The 20,689-nt window shown below is 42.1% G+C and overlaps 2 protein-coding genes across 3 annotated transcripts in view; one reads left to right on the forward strand and one right to left on the reverse strand.

The window, feature by feature from the left end:
* Nim1k (NIM1 serine/threonine protein kinase) overlaps positions 1 to 14,561 on the forward strand; it is a 59,482-nt gene extending 44,921 nt beyond the window's left edge. For both annotated transcript variants that reach the window (XM_063258123.1, XM_003470199.5), the window contains exons 3-4: positions 11,531 to 11,799; positions 13,696 to 14,561. In XM_063258123.1, the coding sequence (XP_063114193.1) occupies positions 11,531 to 11,799; positions 13,696 to 14,445 (1,019 nt within the window). In that variant the 3' untranslated portion in view covers positions 14,446 to 14,561. The remainder of the gene's footprint in view (positions 1 to 11,530; positions 11,800 to 13,695) is intronic.
* LOC106027786 (large ribosomal subunit protein eL39-like) lies at positions 10,217 to 10,913 on the reverse strand. The gene is given in 2 exon segments (XM_013152819.3): positions 10,217 to 10,368; positions 10,799 to 10,913. Coding segments are annotated over 2 exon segments (267 nt in total).
* Positions 14,562 to 20,689: the final 6,128 nt, after the last annotated feature.

Consider the following 20,689-nt stretch of genomic DNA (forward strand, 5'->3'; position numbering starts at 1 on the left):
TGCCTGTGCTTCTGTCTAGTGTTGCCTTCCTGACCTCTTCGGCCCTCTTTGCACTAGTTTCATGTTTCTAGAAGCCTTTCTTCTTCTCTTTCAGTTTATTTACTCATGTGTTCGTTTATTGCTTTTTAAAAACAACCATATGTAATAAACATCAGAGAAGACAAAGAAGAAATCATTGATACAGAATAAGCCACCAAGGAATCCAGAAAGGACCTGATGAGCAGAAAAGGCTTGCACTAGGTCTTAAGGTTTGAGGAGATGTTTCACAGGACACAGAGGAAAGAGAATTCCAGAAAGAGAGAGAATTTAAGTTAATGGAGGTGTGAACCAGTGTGGGGGTATTTGGAAATATAAAAGTAATTTGGGATAGGGATGAAACTGAGTGGTAGGGCATTTTCCAAGCACATATGAAAGCCTGGCTTTAATCCTAGTGTCACAAAACAAAAACAAAAAAGTAACCCCACAGAGCTGGAACATGGAGCTCCCACAGAGTGGTAGAAATAATGCAGATGATGTAGGCTAGAGCATGATCACAGAATATTCTTGCATATTTGAACTTTGTCATTTAAATATTAGGGAGACATTTAAAAAGCATTAGTCAAGGGATTTATACTTAACTGATTCATATGATTTGATTTTGATAAGGAAGATAAATTGAAGTTGGAGAGTGATGAGAGCCAAGGAAGACAGAAAAAAAAATCACAGCTAAGGCAGTGACAGTGAGGATGGAGGAAAGGGATGCATGTAAAAATGTTTTAGGATATTGGAAAACTTTGTGACCAACTGGATGAGCAAGAACAAAAAGAGCCAAAGGGAAGAAATGTTCAAAGATGCTAACTCCCTCGTTTCCAGATTTAATAAGGATTTATCAGTGAGTAATAGATTTCAGGAGAAGGCATAAACCTGACAGTAAAAGATTTGGAAGCACTGACTTGGGAATACATGGAGGTCCGGACTGAGAAGTAAAGATTTGGGGTTTAACAAACTCCAAGAGTAGAAATCTTAGGAGTGCTTATTGTAATATGTGATGTCAGATATATCGTATCAAACTCAAGAGTTCTCCTGTATGCATTATAAATAACAAACACCAGACAAACATTTGGCAAATGAATTAATATACTAACTTCTCATGAAAGCCCAGGAGTGGGGAGAAGGTGCCAGCAGGGAGGGGTGTCTCTGCTAGCTGCCACGCACTGTCGTCTCCAGGACAGGCTGGAGACCGAGTCTGTGATAAAGCTTGGTGGACGGCACACTGGTTTTGAGAAAGTGGTCTCTTCTCTTAAATACATTTAAAATGTAAAATTAAATCATAGTCTCTTAACAATGGCTAGTTGATGACTTTTGGGAATCCATCATAAAAATAAGTTCAGTATTGGAAATACTATAATGCAAAAATGTTCATGTAGTGTTAAGGACTAGAAATAACCTGGAGGATCCAATAATAGAGGAGTCATAAGGTGTTTTAGGATTAACATGAAGCACTTCTGTCCAGCAAACACTGGCCAGGAGCTTTCCCAATCACAGTTCATAACTATAGAAATTGTAATGTGGAAGGCATGTGGAATGCGGCATGTGAAAAAACAAGGTGCAAACCCAGGTGTGCTCTTGGTGACAGTAACCTGAGTTCTTGCGATGATTGAATGGAATCATTCATTTAACAAATATTTGGTGAGCACTTTGTATGTAAGAGGTACTATATTAGGAACTAGGGATATAGCAACAAACAAAACAATGGTAAGTTTTGTATTTATGGAGCTTACATTTCTCTGAGGGAGACAGAAAAAAGTAAGTTAGTAAATGTTATGCAGTGTTGAGTGATAAGAAGAAAAGAGGAGAGTGGGGGTGGATAGGAAACATGGCAGGCCACTGTTCTTAGGTAAGGTGGCCAGGAGCGGCCTTCCTGAGGAGCCAGTAGTTGAACTGACAAGCGAGAACACTCTTGGGGCCTACATGGGGGGAAAGTGACAGAGCAGAGGGAACAGCAGGCATAAGGGTGCCAAGGTGAGAGTGACTGTGGTGCTCTCCAGACAGCCGGGGTGAGGACGGACAGCAGGGACAGTGGTGTGCGGCCACTTATACTGCAGTAGGGACTTTACATTTCCTCGAGGGAAATGGAGCCATTGGAGGGAGCAGAGGAGTGGTGTGATCTGGCTTATGCTTTAACAGGTTCACTCTGGCTGGTTTGTTGAAATGATACATGTGTCAAAGGCAGAAGAGGAGAGACCAGTTAGGAACCCATTTGAGTAATCTTGGCACGATGCAATGTTGGTCTTGGACCAGAAAGCTAACAGTGGAATCCTATAGAAGACAAATTGAGAATGTAGAGACCGCTAGGATTTGCTGACAAAGTGAACGTGGAATATGACAAAGAGTCAATACCTGAAGGGCTGGCAACTACGAGAAGAGTTTATGTTCATTGAAATGGGAAAGGTTTCGAGGCGCAGGTTTGAGCAGAGGAAATCAAAAGCATGATATTGAACGTGTCATGTTTGATGTGCCTGTCACACCTGTATTACATGACAGCAGATGTCATGGGCATCTCACCCAGGTCTTCTTGGGTCTTAGTGTTTCAGCACTGCACTCCTGACCTTCAGCTGCCATTCTGTCCATCTCTTTGCCTCTTGGGCTTTCTGTAGCTGCGGGAGCCTGCTCTACTTACACACAAGGTGGGTTGATAGCACGGAAGAATTAAAAGTTCCTCAGTAGTAGCCAACAACCAAATACTGCAGGAGTTTACATAAAAATATCTCTTAAGTTCAAGAGACAATGAGGGAGAATTGGAGATAGTGAAGCTGAACCAACTGCTTCAAAAAGTTTTACCACTGAGGACTGTCTTGGTTACTTTTCTCCTCATTGTTGAGACAAAATACCTGACACCCAAAATGAAGAAAGGAAAGGTTTATTTAGCTTACAGCTTTTGGAGGTTTCAGTGCATAATCAGCTAGCTGCAAGGCAGGGTGGGATGGCACTGGGGTAGCCAGGCAGCAGCAAGCAACAGCAGGCAGAGCAAAAGGAGTCAAGAGCAAGCCTCTTTTCCTCCTTCTACTGTATGCCGGCTCCCAGCCCCTAGGTGCAGATGCGCACCACCAGTCCCAGTGCTACACAATGAACCAATCACAATGCTAGATTCAGCCCTTCTATGACTGCATGAGGCTTAGAGGGGCCACCCAGACACAAAGCATAGCAAGGAATGAGTCTGACGCTGAAGGTGAAGTGGGTTAGTGAGGCTCGCATGCAATCACGGTTTTTTGATGTTTAACATACATTAGTTTAAAAAAGCATGAAAACTCTTAAGTATGCAGGTCACTGAAAAGACCATTTAACCACAAGATCAAAAAAAGATACTAGCAGTACCTCAGAGCTCCCCCTCCCAACTCCTTCCTCTATAACACCTTAATTTTTGCCTTACTCCGCCACAGTCAGTGTTGGGTGGTTCAGGTATACACATACTCCTGCCCATGGTGACCTGTCCACTTGGATGTTGTGTCAGTGTGGATTCTGCCAGGAACAGATGGTGAGGCAGGACTTGAAGTGTAACCCATCGCGGCTTCTGACATCACAGATTGCTCTTGCTTGTTTTAAAGACAGCCACCTAAAACTGTGGCCAGGGTTACTGGACTAGAAATGGATTGTGTCTGCCGGCACATACAGTATACATTCATTGATCTTAATTCATTTGCTTGACATACTTGGAAACAGTTCGTATTATTTTTATGTACTTTAAATGTTGCTGTTCACTGTTACACTGTGTGCACATATATCACAATTTATTTACCCATTCTACTGCTGATGATGTGGGTAGCTCCTGGTTTGGGACTGTATGAGTATGTTTTGTGCTGCTGTCATGTAATATTTGAGGCAGAGTAATTTACAAAGAACAGAAATTTCTTTCTCACAATTCTATAGCCTGGGAAGCCCACGATTAAGGCACTGGCATCTGGGGAGGGCCTCCTTGCTGCATCCATGGTGGAAGGCAGAAAGGAGCAAGAGAAAAACCCTCTCTCCATGAAGTGACACACGCCTGTAGTTCTGGCACTTGGAGGGCTGAGACAGGAGAATTGCTGTGAGTTTGAGGCCAGCCTCAAAGTGAGGTCAGGCTACAAAGTGAGTTCAGTGCCAGCCTGGACGGCATAATGAAACCAGTCTCAAAAAGACAGCAAAATAAAATGAAAACCCCACTCTCCAAACCCTCTTATAATAAAAGTGGGATTAATCCCTGCATAAAAGTAGATCCTGTATGATCTAAACTCCTCCCCCAAAAGTCCCACCTGCCAATACTGTGGCACATGAGATTGTTTCCAACACATGAATTTTGGAGAGCATATTTGGACCATGCCAGCTGCTGTGAATATTTTAGCACAAGTCCCTTGGTAAATGTATGTATGCATTTCTGTTGGGAAAAATTTAAAAACCGGTAAATAACCTGAGTGTGTGCTAATGGAAATGATACATGGAAAAATGGAAAAAAATTGATAATTCTCCAGAGAAGAAAGAAGTTTTGGAGGATTGTGTTTGAATACATAAAAGTATAGGGAATCCATTCAGGATGTAAAGGAGTGTGAAAGGAGTAGGAATTTTTTATCCAAATGAACAGAAAAGAAGAAATTTCCAGATACAGATTGAGGTAGAGGAAGACTTGGTGAGAACACATTGAAGAAATTCTTTTTTTTTCTTTCTTTTTTTTGTTTTTGATTCTGTTTCTTTTTTAAGACAAAGTCTCATTATGTAGTCCAGGCTGACCTCGAACTCATGGTGATACTTCTGCTTCAGCCTCCCAAGCGCTGGAATTACAGACATGCACCACCTGCCTGACAAAGAAATTCTTTTCTAATGCTTTGTTTATTCAAAGTAGGAAGGAAGGTCCTCAGCTATGAGTGAGGAGAGGGAAGAAGGTATTTGAAATTAGTAAGAAGAATTAACGGATGGTCAAAATGAAAATCACTGAGATGTGTTCTAGACATGTCCCAATTCCCCACTACAAATATAATCATTATGTACTGCAAATGCATACTAATAAAAATTTTTTTAAAAATACAAGTGTAATAGTACCAGGTTTGAAAGTTTAGGCAACAGCTGTGAAGATAGTGAGATTCATTATGACGCCCATTCTCGTTGACTTTTATCTACTTTTGAAGACCTATAATGTTTCCAATGTTTTGGTTTTGTCAGTTTTGTTCTTTACTGTTTTGTTCAATTTTATTATAACTGATGATATAGGCAATTCTATTAGAGATAGCGGGAGGCATTATGGTAACCATTATTGATCACCTTGTATTATGCTTTTACATTATCTATTATGTCCACCCTTTTGATTTGATTGACTCTGTTCTGTTAGGTCACATTTGGTTCTACTCCCTTCCAAAAAAGTAATAAGAACTGTGGGAGCAACAAAACCCAAAATGTGTAATTGTCATTGTACAAAAGAGAGGAAAAGAAAGTGCTCTAAACGATATAACTGCATGTATATTTAAGTGTATAAGATAGAAAATGATATCACTGAGTTTTAATGGATCATTGAACAGAACTGTTTGCAGTTCTGTTGGAATGTCCACTTTACAAGCTTTAATTCTGTGACTTGAACAATTATTTCTAAGATGACAATATATAATCCATTAACTAGTGATTTCCTACTGTTTATTTTTTTCTGTAAATCTGTATAACTTGTACCTTTTCTCTGCTTTTTTTTTCTCCTTAAATAAAATTTAAAAAAAAATACAAGTGTATGGGGCTGGGGATTTAGCTCAGCGGCATAAGCGCCTGCCTTGCAAGCAGGCGGTCGTGAGTTCGATCCCTGGTACCGATAAAAATGAAAAAGACAAAAAAAAAAAATACAAGTGTAGCCAGGGATTTAGCTCAGCAGCGTAAGCGTCTGGCTGGCAAGCACGAGGTCATGAGTTCAACACCTGGAACCAAAAAACATAAAAATAAAAATAAAATACAAATGTAAGAAGGTTGCTAGGCTAGAAATAGAGTATGTTTGCCAGGAACGTGGAAGACCTACCTGAGGCTAATGATCATATATGCAAAGAGACAGGCCATCTTAATCAGCTGTGTAGGTGCAGGAGGCAAGTATTGGGGGGCTAAATTTGACTAGGGTTTTGGTTTACCTGAGGAAACCCACCGGTGTGCAAGAGGGGCAGAACTGAGGGAGTACAGGAAGCTGATGACAGCGACACAGATCCTCCCCCGCTGAATGATGCCATCTACGTGATTGTTCAACTCACGAACTTTGGCCTCAAATTCCAAGTACTATTGATTGTATCTCCTAAATATCTCACCCTTTTGAAATCAGATTAAACCACTGTACTTTTTCTCCGTATCGATCTTACATCATTCCTCTCACTGCAGCCAGAAGTGATCTTTTAGAAAATATAAGGCTGATCATTTAGCCCCACTTCCAATCTTCCAGTGATTTCTCATTGCTCTTAATGTGAGTCCCACATAGGACTCACAAGACCTTGACCTGGAGACCTTGACTCTCCTTCCTCATCTTGGCTATTTTTCTTTTAATTTTTTCTTTCTTTCTTTTTTGTGGTTCCGGGGATCAAACTCACGACCTCACTATGCCACTGAGCTAAATCCCCGGCCCCTCATCTTGGCTTATATTTCCTTTCATATCCCATACGCCATCCCTGTTTTTGTCTTTTGATTCCTCCAGAGCAAAGATGTCCAGAATAGGGTGCAAACACCTCAGGGAGTACCCAAGATGATTCACTGGGAGGAAAAAATATTAAAACTTTTATTTGTCATATTTTTACATTTCTATGATTATAATACTTAAAATATGTATTTTGGTAATAAATGATGATAATTTTAAATAAATATATGTATATTAAAATAGTGCTCAAAAATATTTTATTGATGAGAGAAGCCAGTCGGAAAAGCTTAGAGGACCCTTATGCTCACATATCGGGGTCTTTCCAGTCTCCAGATCTTCACTCCCTCCCACTTCTGTTTTTAAAACCTCTGTTTATTGCTTCTCCCCTACTTTCCTCCTGCTAACTTTTGGTCAAGTTCTACGAAAATGTTAAAAAAAGAATTCTCTGACTTCCAAACTAGGGTTCTAGCACTCTGTTTCATGTGCCCATCACACCAGCACTGTCCCCCAAGCCCAGTGTGCTAGAAACCTCTCATCCAGCACTCCCGCTCCATCCTTCATCCCGCCTCCTGATGCAGACTACATGTCCTCCTAGTTCTGGGTTCTGGCTGACCTTGTTCTCCAGGGAGCCCTGGCGGGGATTCAGTGGAAGGAGAGAGCGGGCCTAATCTCTGTTCACACACCCTCTTACTGTAGGAGCCAAGTGTCTAGAGCAAATGTCTCAGATCCTTTCAAGGCAGCTTGCCCTGAACTGAGCAACACTCTGCTTCTAGGTTCTCATATCTGCTCCTGCCCTTTGTCCCCTTAGTCTTTGCCTGGCTTCATCTAGGTTTGTAATTTGAATTAGTTACTGATGCGTAATAAATAGAAGCTTTTGCATAAGTTGTCAAATGTCTGACTTCTCTTAAAAAATAAAAATCATAGCCAGGTACGGTGGTGCACACCTGTAATCCCAGCACTCAGGAGGCTGAGGTAGAAAGATCCCAAGTTGGAGTCCAGTTTGAACCTCATAGTGAGTTCAAGGTAAGCCTGAATTATACAGTGAGACCTTATCTCAAAAGTATAAAAGATAAATAAATATGAAAATGAGACTAGGTCCAGTGGTATAGTCATGTAATTCTAGCCCTTGGGAAGCAGAAGCAGGAGGACTGTGAATTTGAGTCATACCAAGGGAACCTAGTGAGACCTCAAAAAAAATAGTAAGATAAAAGGGCTGATGATGTAGTTAAGTAAATAGGTACCTAAATAAATCAAAATGAATCCAAAAATTGCCCTCAGGCCCAGATTTTTATAGTAATCTTCCATAGCTGCCACCGTTTGGAGTTGAGTAGCAGCTTCCCCTTCACGGCAGGGTAGGTTCACCTCAAGACTCCACAATCCCCACTGCACTCCCAGCTGCTTACAGAAGCCTGCTTTGCTGTTGCCACTTGATCTGAAGGCCATTTCAGTTTGCAAGTCCCGGCTTACAGAAGGTGTTACCCCTGAGCCGGGCGTGGTGGCTCATGCCTGTAATCCCAGCACTTGGGAGGCTGAGGCAAGAGGATCGTTTCAAGACCAGCTTGGGCTACAAAGTGAGCTCAAGGCCAGCCTGAACTGCATAGCGAGACCCTGTCTCAAAAAAAAAAAAAAAAGACAAAAACAAAACAGAAAAAACAAAGAAGGTGTTACCCAGCAGGTGAGACCTGCGTCAGACCCCTCATCTGCTTTGGGGTGGGGAACTTGACCTCTCAAATCCGCCTGCTTTTCCCTCTCTCTCTTGCCACCACCAAGGAGGTCCTGTCTGGATTGGGATAACCTCCGCCGACCCCATTGTCCTGCTCTCAGATTGGCTGTTTTTCCATGTCCCTGTGGGTTCCCTGTGCAGCCAGCCTGTTCTTTCTGCGGTGGGAGTCAGAGTCTATCTCTCTTAAGACCTTAGGTTTCCTCATCAGTATAGAGATAAAGGCTACATTTGCTAAAAATACCTCCAAAGCTCCGGACCCTGGTTGACTTGGGGTCAGTCTCCATCATTCTCCAGGCCTCCAGCCGAGCAGGCCTCTCAGCTTCTCGCACACATGCCACCCCCGTGGGTTTCTCCCCTCCCCTCCTGGTGGCAGTTTGAATGTGCTTTCCTAGGGAGGCCTTTTTATTCTTCATCTGTATTCTTTTCTTATGTATACTGCACATGTCATGAGGGTTTTTTCTTTTCAAAGTCTTTTTCTCTCATTGACTGTGAGAACGGTGTTTGTCTTTCTCACTGGTGAGTGCACAGTAAGTACTCACTGGACACGTGGTGAAAGTCGATTTGGAAACCAGGTTCTTCACAAAACAGCAGTTCTACTACTGAGCAACAATTTGGCATGCCTTCTATAATTATAGACATAGAGCATCTTCTGTGATTATACATGTATGTTGAAAGGCATGATTGTAATGCAGTTTCACACAAATGAAGCAATGAACACACCCAGAGCCCTGAGGTGGAGGAAGAACTTATTCTTACAACTCTCATTCCTGGTGCTGGAAGGGAATTCTTTGCTAAAAGTCATTGAAATGACAGGGAGGGAGGAGAAGGGAGGAGGAAGAGAAGAAGGGAACGCTGGGACTGTGCTAACACTGTGACAGCAGCCTGACTCCTGAATACTCATGATGTATAGACCTGGGCAAAGTTACTGCAGAGAAGAGGCAACAAAATGTGTGATTGGTTTTGGAATTGAGAGCTGAGTCTACAACAGGGGAACCAAAAAGGAAGGCTCTTCTACAGGAATTTTGTGAGATTAAAGGGTGGAATTCTTTATGCTAGCCCTTAAAATAGCAGCTCACCTAACAGGCTAAACAAAACCAGGAGCTTCCATCCAGATGAGGAATAGAAAAGACATGATCATCTCTTTGCTGGTGCTGATTGCCAGCTGACATTATCCAAGCTTCTGCTCTTTCTGTTCCTAGAAAGACACACACACACACACACACACACACACACACACGCACACACACACACACACACACGCACACACACACACACACACACACACATATGCTCTGCCTTACCATCTCTTGCTGTCAGTGCTGGGGATTGAACTAGAGGATTTGTCTGCACTAAACCAGCACTATACCACTGGGCCACATCCTCAATCTGCCTTTCTTTAATATGCCAATAACACAATAATGCTGAGATTTTGAAGGAGTATTTTCACACCAGTAACCACTGTGCCAAGTGTTATTCAAGGCAATTGTTTTGCAAGTAGGTCAAATAGGCTCACTGTAATCATATCCTGTTTACTTACCTGATAATTATTTTCTTATCTAATAGAAAGTCTGGCCTAGTTTGAGCCCAAAAAAAGTATGATGTTTTGTTATGGAGTCAAGATTCATTCATTTTCTAACAGCAATCACCTTCATTACACTATCTATCTATCTATCTATCTATCTATATATATATTTTTTTTTTAAAGATTTCAAGTATTTATTACTGACCCACTAGGGATGTTCACAGAAAAAGAATAAGACTACGTATATTCAGCTGTCCAGGTGATGTTATTTTTTAAGCTTGACACAATAAGCTTGACCATGATAAAAAAAAAAAAAAGGTATCATCTTGTGATCTCCGGGAGCATAAGTATGCTGCAGCTCATGTGTAGTTCCTTACAGTCCCAGCTGGGTCCTCCTCCAGTCTCTCCTCTTGGAGTTGTACTTGATTTTATTAGCAGTCTTCAGCCAAATGCACTGAGGAATGGAGAGATTCTGCTTTTACTTCTTGAGCAGCAATCACTTGATTCTGAAAGTGTTGTGAAAAGATATGGTTAGGCCCCAAAGCAAGAGCAAGAGTATATTTATTATAGAAAAATGAAAAAGTATTAATAAGCAAAACAAAACTTAAAAGAAAGCCATGTGTTTCCCCAGTTAGAGAGTAACTCTTGTAAACATGCTGATGTATATGTGAAAAATTCTGTCAGGTTTTTTCTATGTATATTGGGTTTTTTTCACTTGCATATTTACCATCTTTTCATACCAATGAATGAAGACCTACATTGTTTTTTTTGGTGTGCCATTATACTGACTTCAGCCATCTTTTGTTGACAACTTAAGCCATCCCCAGTATCAAAGAAATCTTTTGACACATGCATCTTTTATGTATCAGATTGTTTCTTCAGAATTAATTGCTACATTGGAATAAATGAGTGCCTTAAAGGATGTGGCCATCTTTTAGTGTTTAATACATGATACCAAAGTACAGTCCAGAACTACTGTAGTCATCAATACTCCCACTGGCTGCAGTGGGAGTATTAATGAGTCCTCTCGTCTCCACTAACACTATGGCACAGATGAACTCCTCTGCCATCTGTGTTGCATGTCAGGCACTGACAAAGTTAAATGAGACACAGTCTGTGCAGTCCAGATAAAGGAAAGGCCTCAGGTGTGAGTGACTTTTGTATCAGGAAACAACAAACTGTTCCCAATAGTTGGACTAAAGGATACATAGGAAGTTAGGTACGGAAGGTGGGAATTATGGGCAGTGAAGCTAAAGAGATAGGTCAGGTCTGATCAAGAAGGGCTCTCTGAGCTAAACAAAGAAACTTGGACTTTATTTGAAAACTCGGGTAAAGATAACAATTGAAAACTCCTTCGGGAGGCAGGAGTTGGTACCAAGATCCACACGGATCCAAGGAAAGAGCGCTGGTATTCAGCTTGAGAATCGTCTTGCCATTCCCACTGACAGGCTCTGTGGACTTGGGAACCACCACTAAACCTCTTTATCTGGTAAAATAAAGGAGCATAGTTCTCGCAACAGTCATATGTGTTGGTTATCAGGATCCTGTTTTACATAGAAGTCTGACATCCATATATTTCAGCTGAACCTAAAATTGACTAGGTTGTCAGGCTCTAAAGCCTGAACCCTCTTCTAATGCTAAATATATATAAACTCTATCCCATCTTTTGACTTTTTTTTCCTTTCAGAAAAAGTTGCCATTAAGATCCTGGACAAGACTAAGTTAGATCAGAAAACCCAAAGGCTCCTATCCCGTGAGATCTCCAGCATGGAAAAACTTCACCATCCCAACATTATCCGCCTTTATGAAGTCGTGGAGACCCTATCCAAGCTCCACTTGGTGATGGAGTATGCAGGGGGCGGGGAGCTCTTCGGGAAAATTAGCACTGAAGGGAAGCTCTCAGAACCAGAAAGCAAGCTCATCTTCTCCCAGATTGTGTCGGCTGTGAAGCACATGGTGAGCAGGGGTGAGGAATGAGTCTTACTGCCATTCCATTCACTTTGGGAACATGGGGCACTGATTTGCCACCATATAAGGATCCACAGAGTTTTGGTTCCTTGGAAGCAGATGGTAGTCCATTGGTCTGAAGTCTGGCTGGGGTGATGTTCTTTGCCTCTGAAGCAAGATCCACACATCTCCAGTTACATGGGAGCTTCCTGGATTGTCTAGAAGTTGCCAGGGATCACTTAGAGCAGCCAGAGGAGTACCATCTACTCCCTGGCCACACTGTTTCTCTACCCTGTGTTAGCTACTTCAGGTAGTTGGCTTCTCACTGTTTCTTAGGCTTGCCTTCCTAATCCCTGTAGGATGGTCTTTCCCCTTGTAACAAATCCTATTTGCACTTCATAATTAGCTCAGTTCTGTCTGTCTGTTGCTCTCTCTCTCTCTTCAGTCTTGTGTTAGCTCACACTGAACTTTCTTGTCTTCAGTGAGGTTTCCTAACTTACTGCCTCTGGGCTCTGTACTTTAGCACTTGATTATATCATTCCTATTGTAGTTCGCTGATTATTTCTTTAGATAAACCTGGGTTTCTAATGCACAATCCCTAGTTTCTCCATGAGCTAGTCCTTTTGTGCCCTCTCTATTATCAGCACAGAGGAGGCATTTGACTTGTTCCTACTACTGCTAACTTGGTGAGAGAGTGGAAGAGAATTAGCAGTAGAGAATACAGATTGAGTCCTCAGATACCCTAAATTCCGCCATGTCTCTCTCTGCCAGTAATCTGGTCTCCAAAGAGAGGAAAGGTTAATCATAGACATAAATTCAAACTGTGTTTGGTTTACTTATGTGCCAGGACCATGCTGGTCACTGTTGATACCAAATCCCGTACAGTTCTCACAACACTGAGTTATCAGGATCTCATTTTACAAAGAATGAGACTCACATTCAAATATTGTAGCTGGTAGAGTTGAACCTGAAGTTGACCAAGCTGTCAGGTTTCAAAGTCTGAATTCTTATCCCAAAAGATCCATTAAGAAAAGTAACATTAACCTGTTTCCCAATGTCCCGTGGGACTTAACAGGTCTAGGGTTCTGAGAAGGCTGTCTGGATCAAGTGGAGGGGTAGGAGGAGGCATGTGCTCCCAGCCCAGTGGGACCCACTGCTGAAAATTTGCCAAATGCAGCCTCCTCCCTTCCACTGAATTGTATAAAGATGAAAGAATCCACCCAAAGGAGAATCCACCCAAAGGGGAGTGGCTGGAAGACTGGGGGAGGGCTCCAATCCCTCCTATTCCCGATTCCAGTCAATAGATTACTCAGAAAAGCCCAGATAAAACCTCGACAACTAAGGGTTACTATATGGGCTTCAGAATGTATAGTTGTTTTAAGACTCAGATCTTATTTCTGGCACTAATTCCTGAGCCCAAAAGTGTGGAACAGGCTCCAAAAACTCTCTCCACAGAAGAATCAAACCTTTGCTTTGTGTGTGTGTGGGGGGGGACATTACATTGCTAAAAGGTGATGACAAGATTTCTTAACTGATTTAAGTTGGTCTCTAATGAGTTTCCATTTCACGACTATCAACTCACTGTTTTAGAACAGTTGATACATTTTATTTTTTATTTTTTTAAAGTGAAAAAAATACAGAATTTCAAAGCAAAATAATAGGAGTAACAATAATTAATACATTGCATATTGTTATCTTCAAAGTGGTTACTAAGACTGTAATATGAAATATTGTTCAAAGAATATTAGATCAAACCTTTCTTTTCAATAAACTAAGAGCAACTGGCAATTTATGTAACTATCTTAAACTATCATGTGTGTGTGTCCTTCCATTTCCCTTTCCAACTGATGCATTTTATGTTTGGCATTTTACTTTAAACTGATTTTCCCCCCTCTTCTTCCACAGCATGAAAACCAAATTATTCACAGGGATCTGAAAGCAGAAAATGTGTTCTATACCAGTAGTACTTGTGTGAAGGTGGGCGATTTTGGATTCAGCACAGTGAGTAAAAAGGGTGAAATGCTGAACACCTTCTGTGGGTCTCCTCCCTATGCTGCTCCCGAACTGTTCCGAGATGAACACTATGTTGGCGTTTATGTGGACATCTGGGCCTTGGGGGTGCTTTTGTACTTCATGGTGACTGGCACGATGCCCTTTCGGGCAGAGACTGTGGCCAAACTAAAGAAGAGCATCCTCGAGGGCACCTACAGCATGCCCCCATATGTGTCAGAGCCCTGCCACCGGCTCATCCGGGGAGTTCTTCAGCCTGTACCCACGGAGAGGTACGGGATCAACTACATCATGAACAATGAATGGATGCAAGGGGTGCCGTATCCCACCCCCTTGGAGCCTTTCCAGCTGGATCCCAAGCATCTATCAGAAACCAGCACCCTCAAAGAAGAAGAAAATGAGGTGAAAAGCACTTTAGAACATCTGGGTATTACAGAAGAGCATATTCGAAATAACCAAGGGAAAGATGCTCGAAGCTCAATTACTGGGGTCTATAGAATCATTTTACATAGAGTGCAAAGGAAGAAGGCTTTGGAAAGTGTCCCAGTAATGATATTACCAGACCCAAAAGAAAGAAACCTAAAGAAAGGGTCTCGCGTCTACAAAGGCATAAGACACACATCTAAATTTTGTTCAATTTTATAAATTATGTCAGACTGTGATACTTAACCAAGATCATCATTGCTGCTTTTAAATTTTTTCATGGACAACTTGAGTGGAGACATTTTTGTAATTTTAAATAAATTTAAATTTGGGATATACATTTTTCTCTAAAAGTCTGTTAGTCCACATTTTGGCTTGATTTGTGTTCTTGTCTTATTATCAAACTCCAGCATTCATTCATTTAGTGAAGAAATATTTAATGCCTACTATGTGCCAGGTTCTCTTTAAGGTACTGAGGAAATCACAAAGAATGACAGGCCGAGGGGCTGGAGATTTAGCTCAGCGGCATAAGCGCCTGCCTTGGAAGCAGGCAGTCGTGAGTTCGATCCCCAGTATTGATAAAAAAGAAAAAGACAAAAAAAAAAAAAAAAAAAAAAAAAAAAAGAATGACAGGCTGATGTGTTTCAGCACAGAACAAAGACGGTAACTACCGTCTCGCTGTACACATGATATCCTAGTATAGGATGTGTGTGATATTAATTCACATATCGTAATCTGATATTAGAAGCTTGCTCCCTTGGCTTGCATCTTTAAAGAAGCCCACTTTGTGTAGATGAGACTGTAAGAGTTGAAGAAGTGGAAGTGACTTTTGAAAAAATGCCACAAGCTTTCTAGAAGTTTCAGACAGAGTTCTCTTAAATCAGAGCCCAAGACAAAGGCTTCCACGTACAGCAGTTTATTAGGGAAGTGAGCTCAGAGCACAGGCTGAGGAATGAGGGGAACAGTGTATTTCCGAGTTGGCCAGTAGTACGGGGACTGCTGTTCAGTCCTGCATGGACATCTGAGAAGCCTCCTGCAGCAGATCTCAGTTGACTTCCTAGAGTATGAAGGGGAAAGCATTTAACCATCAGCCATCTGTTGGTTAAAGGTGACTGACAGTGCCACTTGCATTATGTCCCAAGGTTATGCTGCATAAGTGCTGAGGTTCCTGTGCATACCCTGCCTTTGTGCCCAAGAAGTCTTGGAGCAGGATGTGGTACACAGCATGATTTTGCGACGAGGTGTGGTGTAACAGGACCTGCATGAAACTTGCATGGAAATGGTCACCGCATCAGTGGCTAGAGAAAACACGGCAGGAGGACCTAAAGTGAATGCTGGCTGACAGAGGACACTCCTGTCCCATGCTCCACTAGGTTTACCCTCTGTTAAAGCATATTGGGGTGGTGAGGGGAGTGGGGGGGGGGGACTCCGGAAAGTCTAAACGCAGTAGGTTAGGGAAAGGTGCTGGGGCCCAGAAAGCCCTAGTGTACAGAATTATCTGGAGAGCCTGTTAAATCACAGAGTAAAGTTTTTATTCAGTAGCTCTGGGGCATGAGCAAGACTTAGTATTGTAATACATTCTTAGATAATCCCAATGCTGCGGGTTGGGGGCCAGGCTTTGAAACCCACCGAGCTTCAGTCATCACTGAAGCTGGGGTCTGAGGCTATACTTGGACACTTACCTCATTCCTCCATCACCCATTCTAAATTTCCTTCACCTTTGGCCAGCATTTCACCTGGGTGGTGTGATTCAAAATTTCATCATCAACAGATTTGATCCCGTAGCTGCCTCTTCCTTGTCAGGCTGTAATTGCTGCCATAGCCTGTTCATCATTGCCATGTGGCCCAAAAGTGACACCAATGAAATTCTTGGGTTCCAGACATAGGCCTGTTTAGTGCCTATGTCATTAGGGTTAATAATCCTCACCAGTACAATGCCACCTGTCTGTGCCTGTTGGCCCACTGGCATGGGAGCCCAGGGTAACCATGTGAGAGTCATAGGATCCAATGCATTAGAGCCTTTCCTGGAGCCCTTGGTGAAACCATCCTTTTGCTCCCTGGGAACCCACACCTCTAATCAAGTGTAAGTTGTAAGAAAGAGGAATGCAAAACCTTTAAATGAGCCACTGATTATGAAGGTGAGACGGTCCATCCTACTCCAACCCATTGGTTCCCAGGCCTCTGTATTTTAACAGTAGGGGGATGCAGGAGCCATTGTTACAGCATGTATACTGAATCCTGGGGGGAAGCACGCAACACTGCAGGTCACTGCTTTATATCTGAGGCCTTAGCTGAACCATTCCATTGGTTCTGGTATATTGGTTGTTGAGATTTATGAGAAGATATGAGGGTCCTGTGGTCTTGTGCCCACTGCCCCACCTCCTTTATCAAAGAGGAAGTCCCTTGGACCAAGGTTATGGGAGATACCATGACAAAGAATCAAGCATTTTCTAGGTTTTAGCATGGGACACACACTGCAGGCAGGGAAGGCAAATCCATAAACTGTTTAGTGTCAGTTTCAATGAGGATGAATCGCTGCTTTTCTCATGTGAATGTATGACTCTATGGATGTGATAATGCCCAGATCATAAAGTTAACATTCTCCTTTTTTAGTCTCTGGGTATTCCATCAGCAGATGCTCAGTCTCCATTCGGTCAGCAGCACACCATGCACTTGAGTAGTTCTGTATTATAGAAGGCATGATCTTACTCTAGGATCTTACAGAGCTATGCTGGAACCTTCTACTGGGGCTCACCAAGGACTCCCTAGAGTACTAACTGGCACCTCAGTTTGTACTAAACTCACAACTACTGTGATCTTTCTTTTGTAAAATCCACTTGAAAAATCAGCCCCCATAAAAGATTTGGAATAATATACCAAGTACAACATGTGTGTTTCCAAAACCCAGAGAAACCCATTAAATGTTATATTGCTACATTAGTGCTCTAAGTGTTAAAAAAGTATTTTTCTTTACGGTAGAAGAAATGTCTAGGTATAAACCTTTAGCTCGATGGTTCTCTAAATACTTCCCCAATCTGACACATCCCTGGTTTTTCATGGAGTTTATCCCATGCCATATACAAGTCTGCGTAAGGCATTTGAAGTGGCCTTCCTGGTAGCTAAAATCATCACATATGACATCATCATATAGTGGACCAGCTTGATGTTGTGCAGAATATGATGCTCAAGGTCCTTAGGCTATATCGTGACACAGAACAAAAGGTTTAACATCTTTGGAGCAACAGAATAAATGATAACCACTGTTCTAGAGGAATGTAAACTATTTTTGGCCCTCATCGCTGATGGAAACCGAGCAGAATGTATTTGCAGTACCAATAGCTGCATAGCAAACATCAGTAAAGATACTGGCATTCACAATTTAGAGGAATCGTGGTGCACCATCAGCCTGCACCCATCTATTTGGTTTCAGGCATCTTATGGTTAAGGTGGTGCTCATTATTCTTGCATCCCCTAAATTTTTAGATGGTGACACTGATGACTGCATTCTTTCATGTGGTTATCCATGATTTATCAACATGGCCAGAGAGATGTTTCTATTTAGCTCTTTTTTATAATGACTCTTCTCCACAAAACATAGATCTAAGTATATTTATCTTAATATATACTTGGCTAATCCTAAAGACCTATTATGAGATAGACTTTGGCCAGAACCCCCTTCTATAGCTGATTCACAAAAGCCGCCATCTACACATACAGCCATGATGCTGCTCAAGAGTCCTTTAAAATTCTTGATTATTTATTCAGTATGCACTTGTGGAAGACAAGCTTTTGGTAAAACCAGTCCTTGGTGGGTCACGCCCTCATCCCAACACTGGGAGGCTGAGGCAGAAGGATCACTGTGAGTTTGAAGCCAGCCTGAACTGCATATAGGGAGACCTTGTCTCAAAAAGACAAAACAAAACAAACCTACCAGTCCTATCCTCATTGTGCACGAAATCTCTAAATAGACTTAAATCTGAAAGCTAGATAAGGGGCCATGACTTTCCAGCTGTGACAGATTACTTCTGCCCTCTGCTCACTCCCTTCTCTTCTCTCTTGGTTACATAAGTAACACTCTATAATCAGTTTTCTCTCAGAATAGTGTTCTTAGCCACTGTCACCAAACCTGGTAGATCAAGGCACTCTGATCACTACTCCAATCTTATCATTCACTGTAGTGTGTTCACCTTCCCTGTGTCATTCTAGAATCCATCATTTCCTTTGTAACAGCCTGCTCAGTTTCAGGTCGAGCATCTCGGTGTCAACCCGTCCATAGTGGCCAACTGCCGTCGAGCTTTTCATGGGCGCTGATGCACCCCTCACTAGTGCATTCTGGGTTACCTTAGTAAAGGAAATGTCCTCCTAGGCAACTACATTTAGGTGGTTTTCTGTTTCACAAAATGAATTTCTTCTAACATTAATTTCTCCTGGAATCACTCAACCTTTTCCTTAGTGCTGTGCCAAAGTAGTTCCATCATCTCCGCCTAATTTACTGTTGGCCATAACCATGCTCAAGCCTAAATAGCCATCCCAGGATTCTAGAACCCAATCCATTCCATTTCATAGGTAAGTGTTCCCCAGATATAATAAACTGTCCTTTATTCTGCCTTCCATTCTTCCCTCAACCTCCACCTCTTACCCAATACCCCCTTAAGAACTACCTGATAGTGTGTATTAGCCATGTTCTGCAACTCCTTCAGTGTCTGTGCCATTTCCACTCCCACTTGGGCTGCACTGAGACCTCGCTTTGGTTCTTGCTCTAAAGAACAATGAAAGCAATCAACAAGGTTCTGGAAGAGACCACGCATCATCTTACAGGCATCTGCCTCACTAGAGGCCTTGACGAGGTATCCGGGCATGGAAGAATGAGCTGCCCCTGCCAGCCTCACCTTAGGAGAATCCTGTTTTGTAACATTTTCTGGTTCACTCATCATGCTACTAACTTAGGTCTCCAGTTTACTTTCTTTTCCTATCTGGGCTTATTCTAGTTTCCTTCTATGGCAGGAGATAAAACTCTCTTTAAACTTTGTCTTAAAGACATCCTGGCTTGAACTGTTAGCTAACTTTGCCTGTCAATTTTGTTTTCCTGGCTTCTTAAAAAGTTGATAAAAGCTGGGCAAATCCAACCCTTACCACTGCCCCCATATTTCTCAAGTCCACAGGAACGACAGGTCTCAGTGCCTCACATTCTACTGTACCCTCTGGTGAGTCTCAAGTCACTGCATTGCTCCTGCATGCCATGCTTACAAACTGCAGCGGTGTACTGAGAAAGCTGTGACACATTACCATAACACATTTATGTTATAATCCTGTGAGACAAGCGTGACACAGGTCTCAGTGAGTTAACAAAGAGTTTTCATGACTGTTGTTTTTGGTGTTCTAAGAGAAAAGCTAGTTCCTTGCTTTGTTTTGTGCCTTCCTTGGTTCATGGTCCCTTTCTCCATCATCAACTTCTATAGTCACATCTTCCTCTGACTACTGCCACAAAAGGTCATTTTTAAGGACCCACATGATGAAGCTGGGCCTACCCTGACCATCCAGGATCACCTCTTCATATCAAGGTCCGTAACATTAATCATGGCACATAAGGAAATATTGATTCTAGAGATAGTTCTCCTCAGAACGTGAGAATCGTGAGAACACCATTCTGCCTGCTACAAACAGGAGTTTTTGTCATTTGGCAACAACCAGCTCCAACCTCCTATCTTGAGATTGCTTTCTTAGGCCACTTTAGGAACCATCTCGATTCTGCAAGAGCCTGAGACAAACAGGATGCAGAAGAGATGTGCAGGAGTGAAACCAAACAGGAAACCCAGTATAGTAACATGTTGCCAATTTAGCCAAAGTAACTGGTAGTTGATTCCCTAAGATCTTCTAAAGAGCCTTATGAAATGTGTTTTGTAACTGTTTGCCTTGAGGCTGAAATGGAGAAACATTTATCAGAAACTTTCCATTATGGTCAAAGGTGCTCCCACAGCAGGTACCTAGCTCCTCTGTACTCCAGTGTGAAATTTGGTTATCGAGGTCTGCAGGCAGTCCACATCAGTGAGGCAAAGGTATGTAGCAAGAATCCAAAGGGAAGTGCTACCATGTTCCCCAAGAATCTAGGTAGACTCCATGAAATTCATGTCATAAGCAGTAGCTGGAGTAGAAAGCAAAGCTGAGGTTTCAAGTGAGGCCCAAGGTATTTGATCAAAGACTACAAGCCCCAAAGAAACTTGGCATGTTTGAGGATGGAAGAAAACATATTAAACCCGATGAATGTGGTACTTTGAAATAGGCAGGCACCAGATCCTACAGCAGACTGCGAGTCTGAATAAGGAACTTGACATATGGTGAAAAGTACTTCTAAGTAAAGTAGTCCAAGAAATGAATTATTTTTATTAACTGATGCTCTGCTAAAAATCCATCTGGTGTTTTGTATTTAATATTTAGGATTATATTATTGCTTATACAAAAAAATTTT

Source organism: Cavia porcellus, unplaced genomic scaffold (genome assembly GCF_034190915.1).
Source record: "Cavia porcellus strain 051 isolate PalLab524CR breed Dunkin Hartley unplaced genomic scaffold, mCavPor4.1 scaffold_11, whole genome shotgun sequence".
Taxonomy (NCBI): domain Eukaryota; kingdom Metazoa; phylum Chordata; class Mammalia; order Rodentia; family Caviidae; genus Cavia; species Cavia porcellus.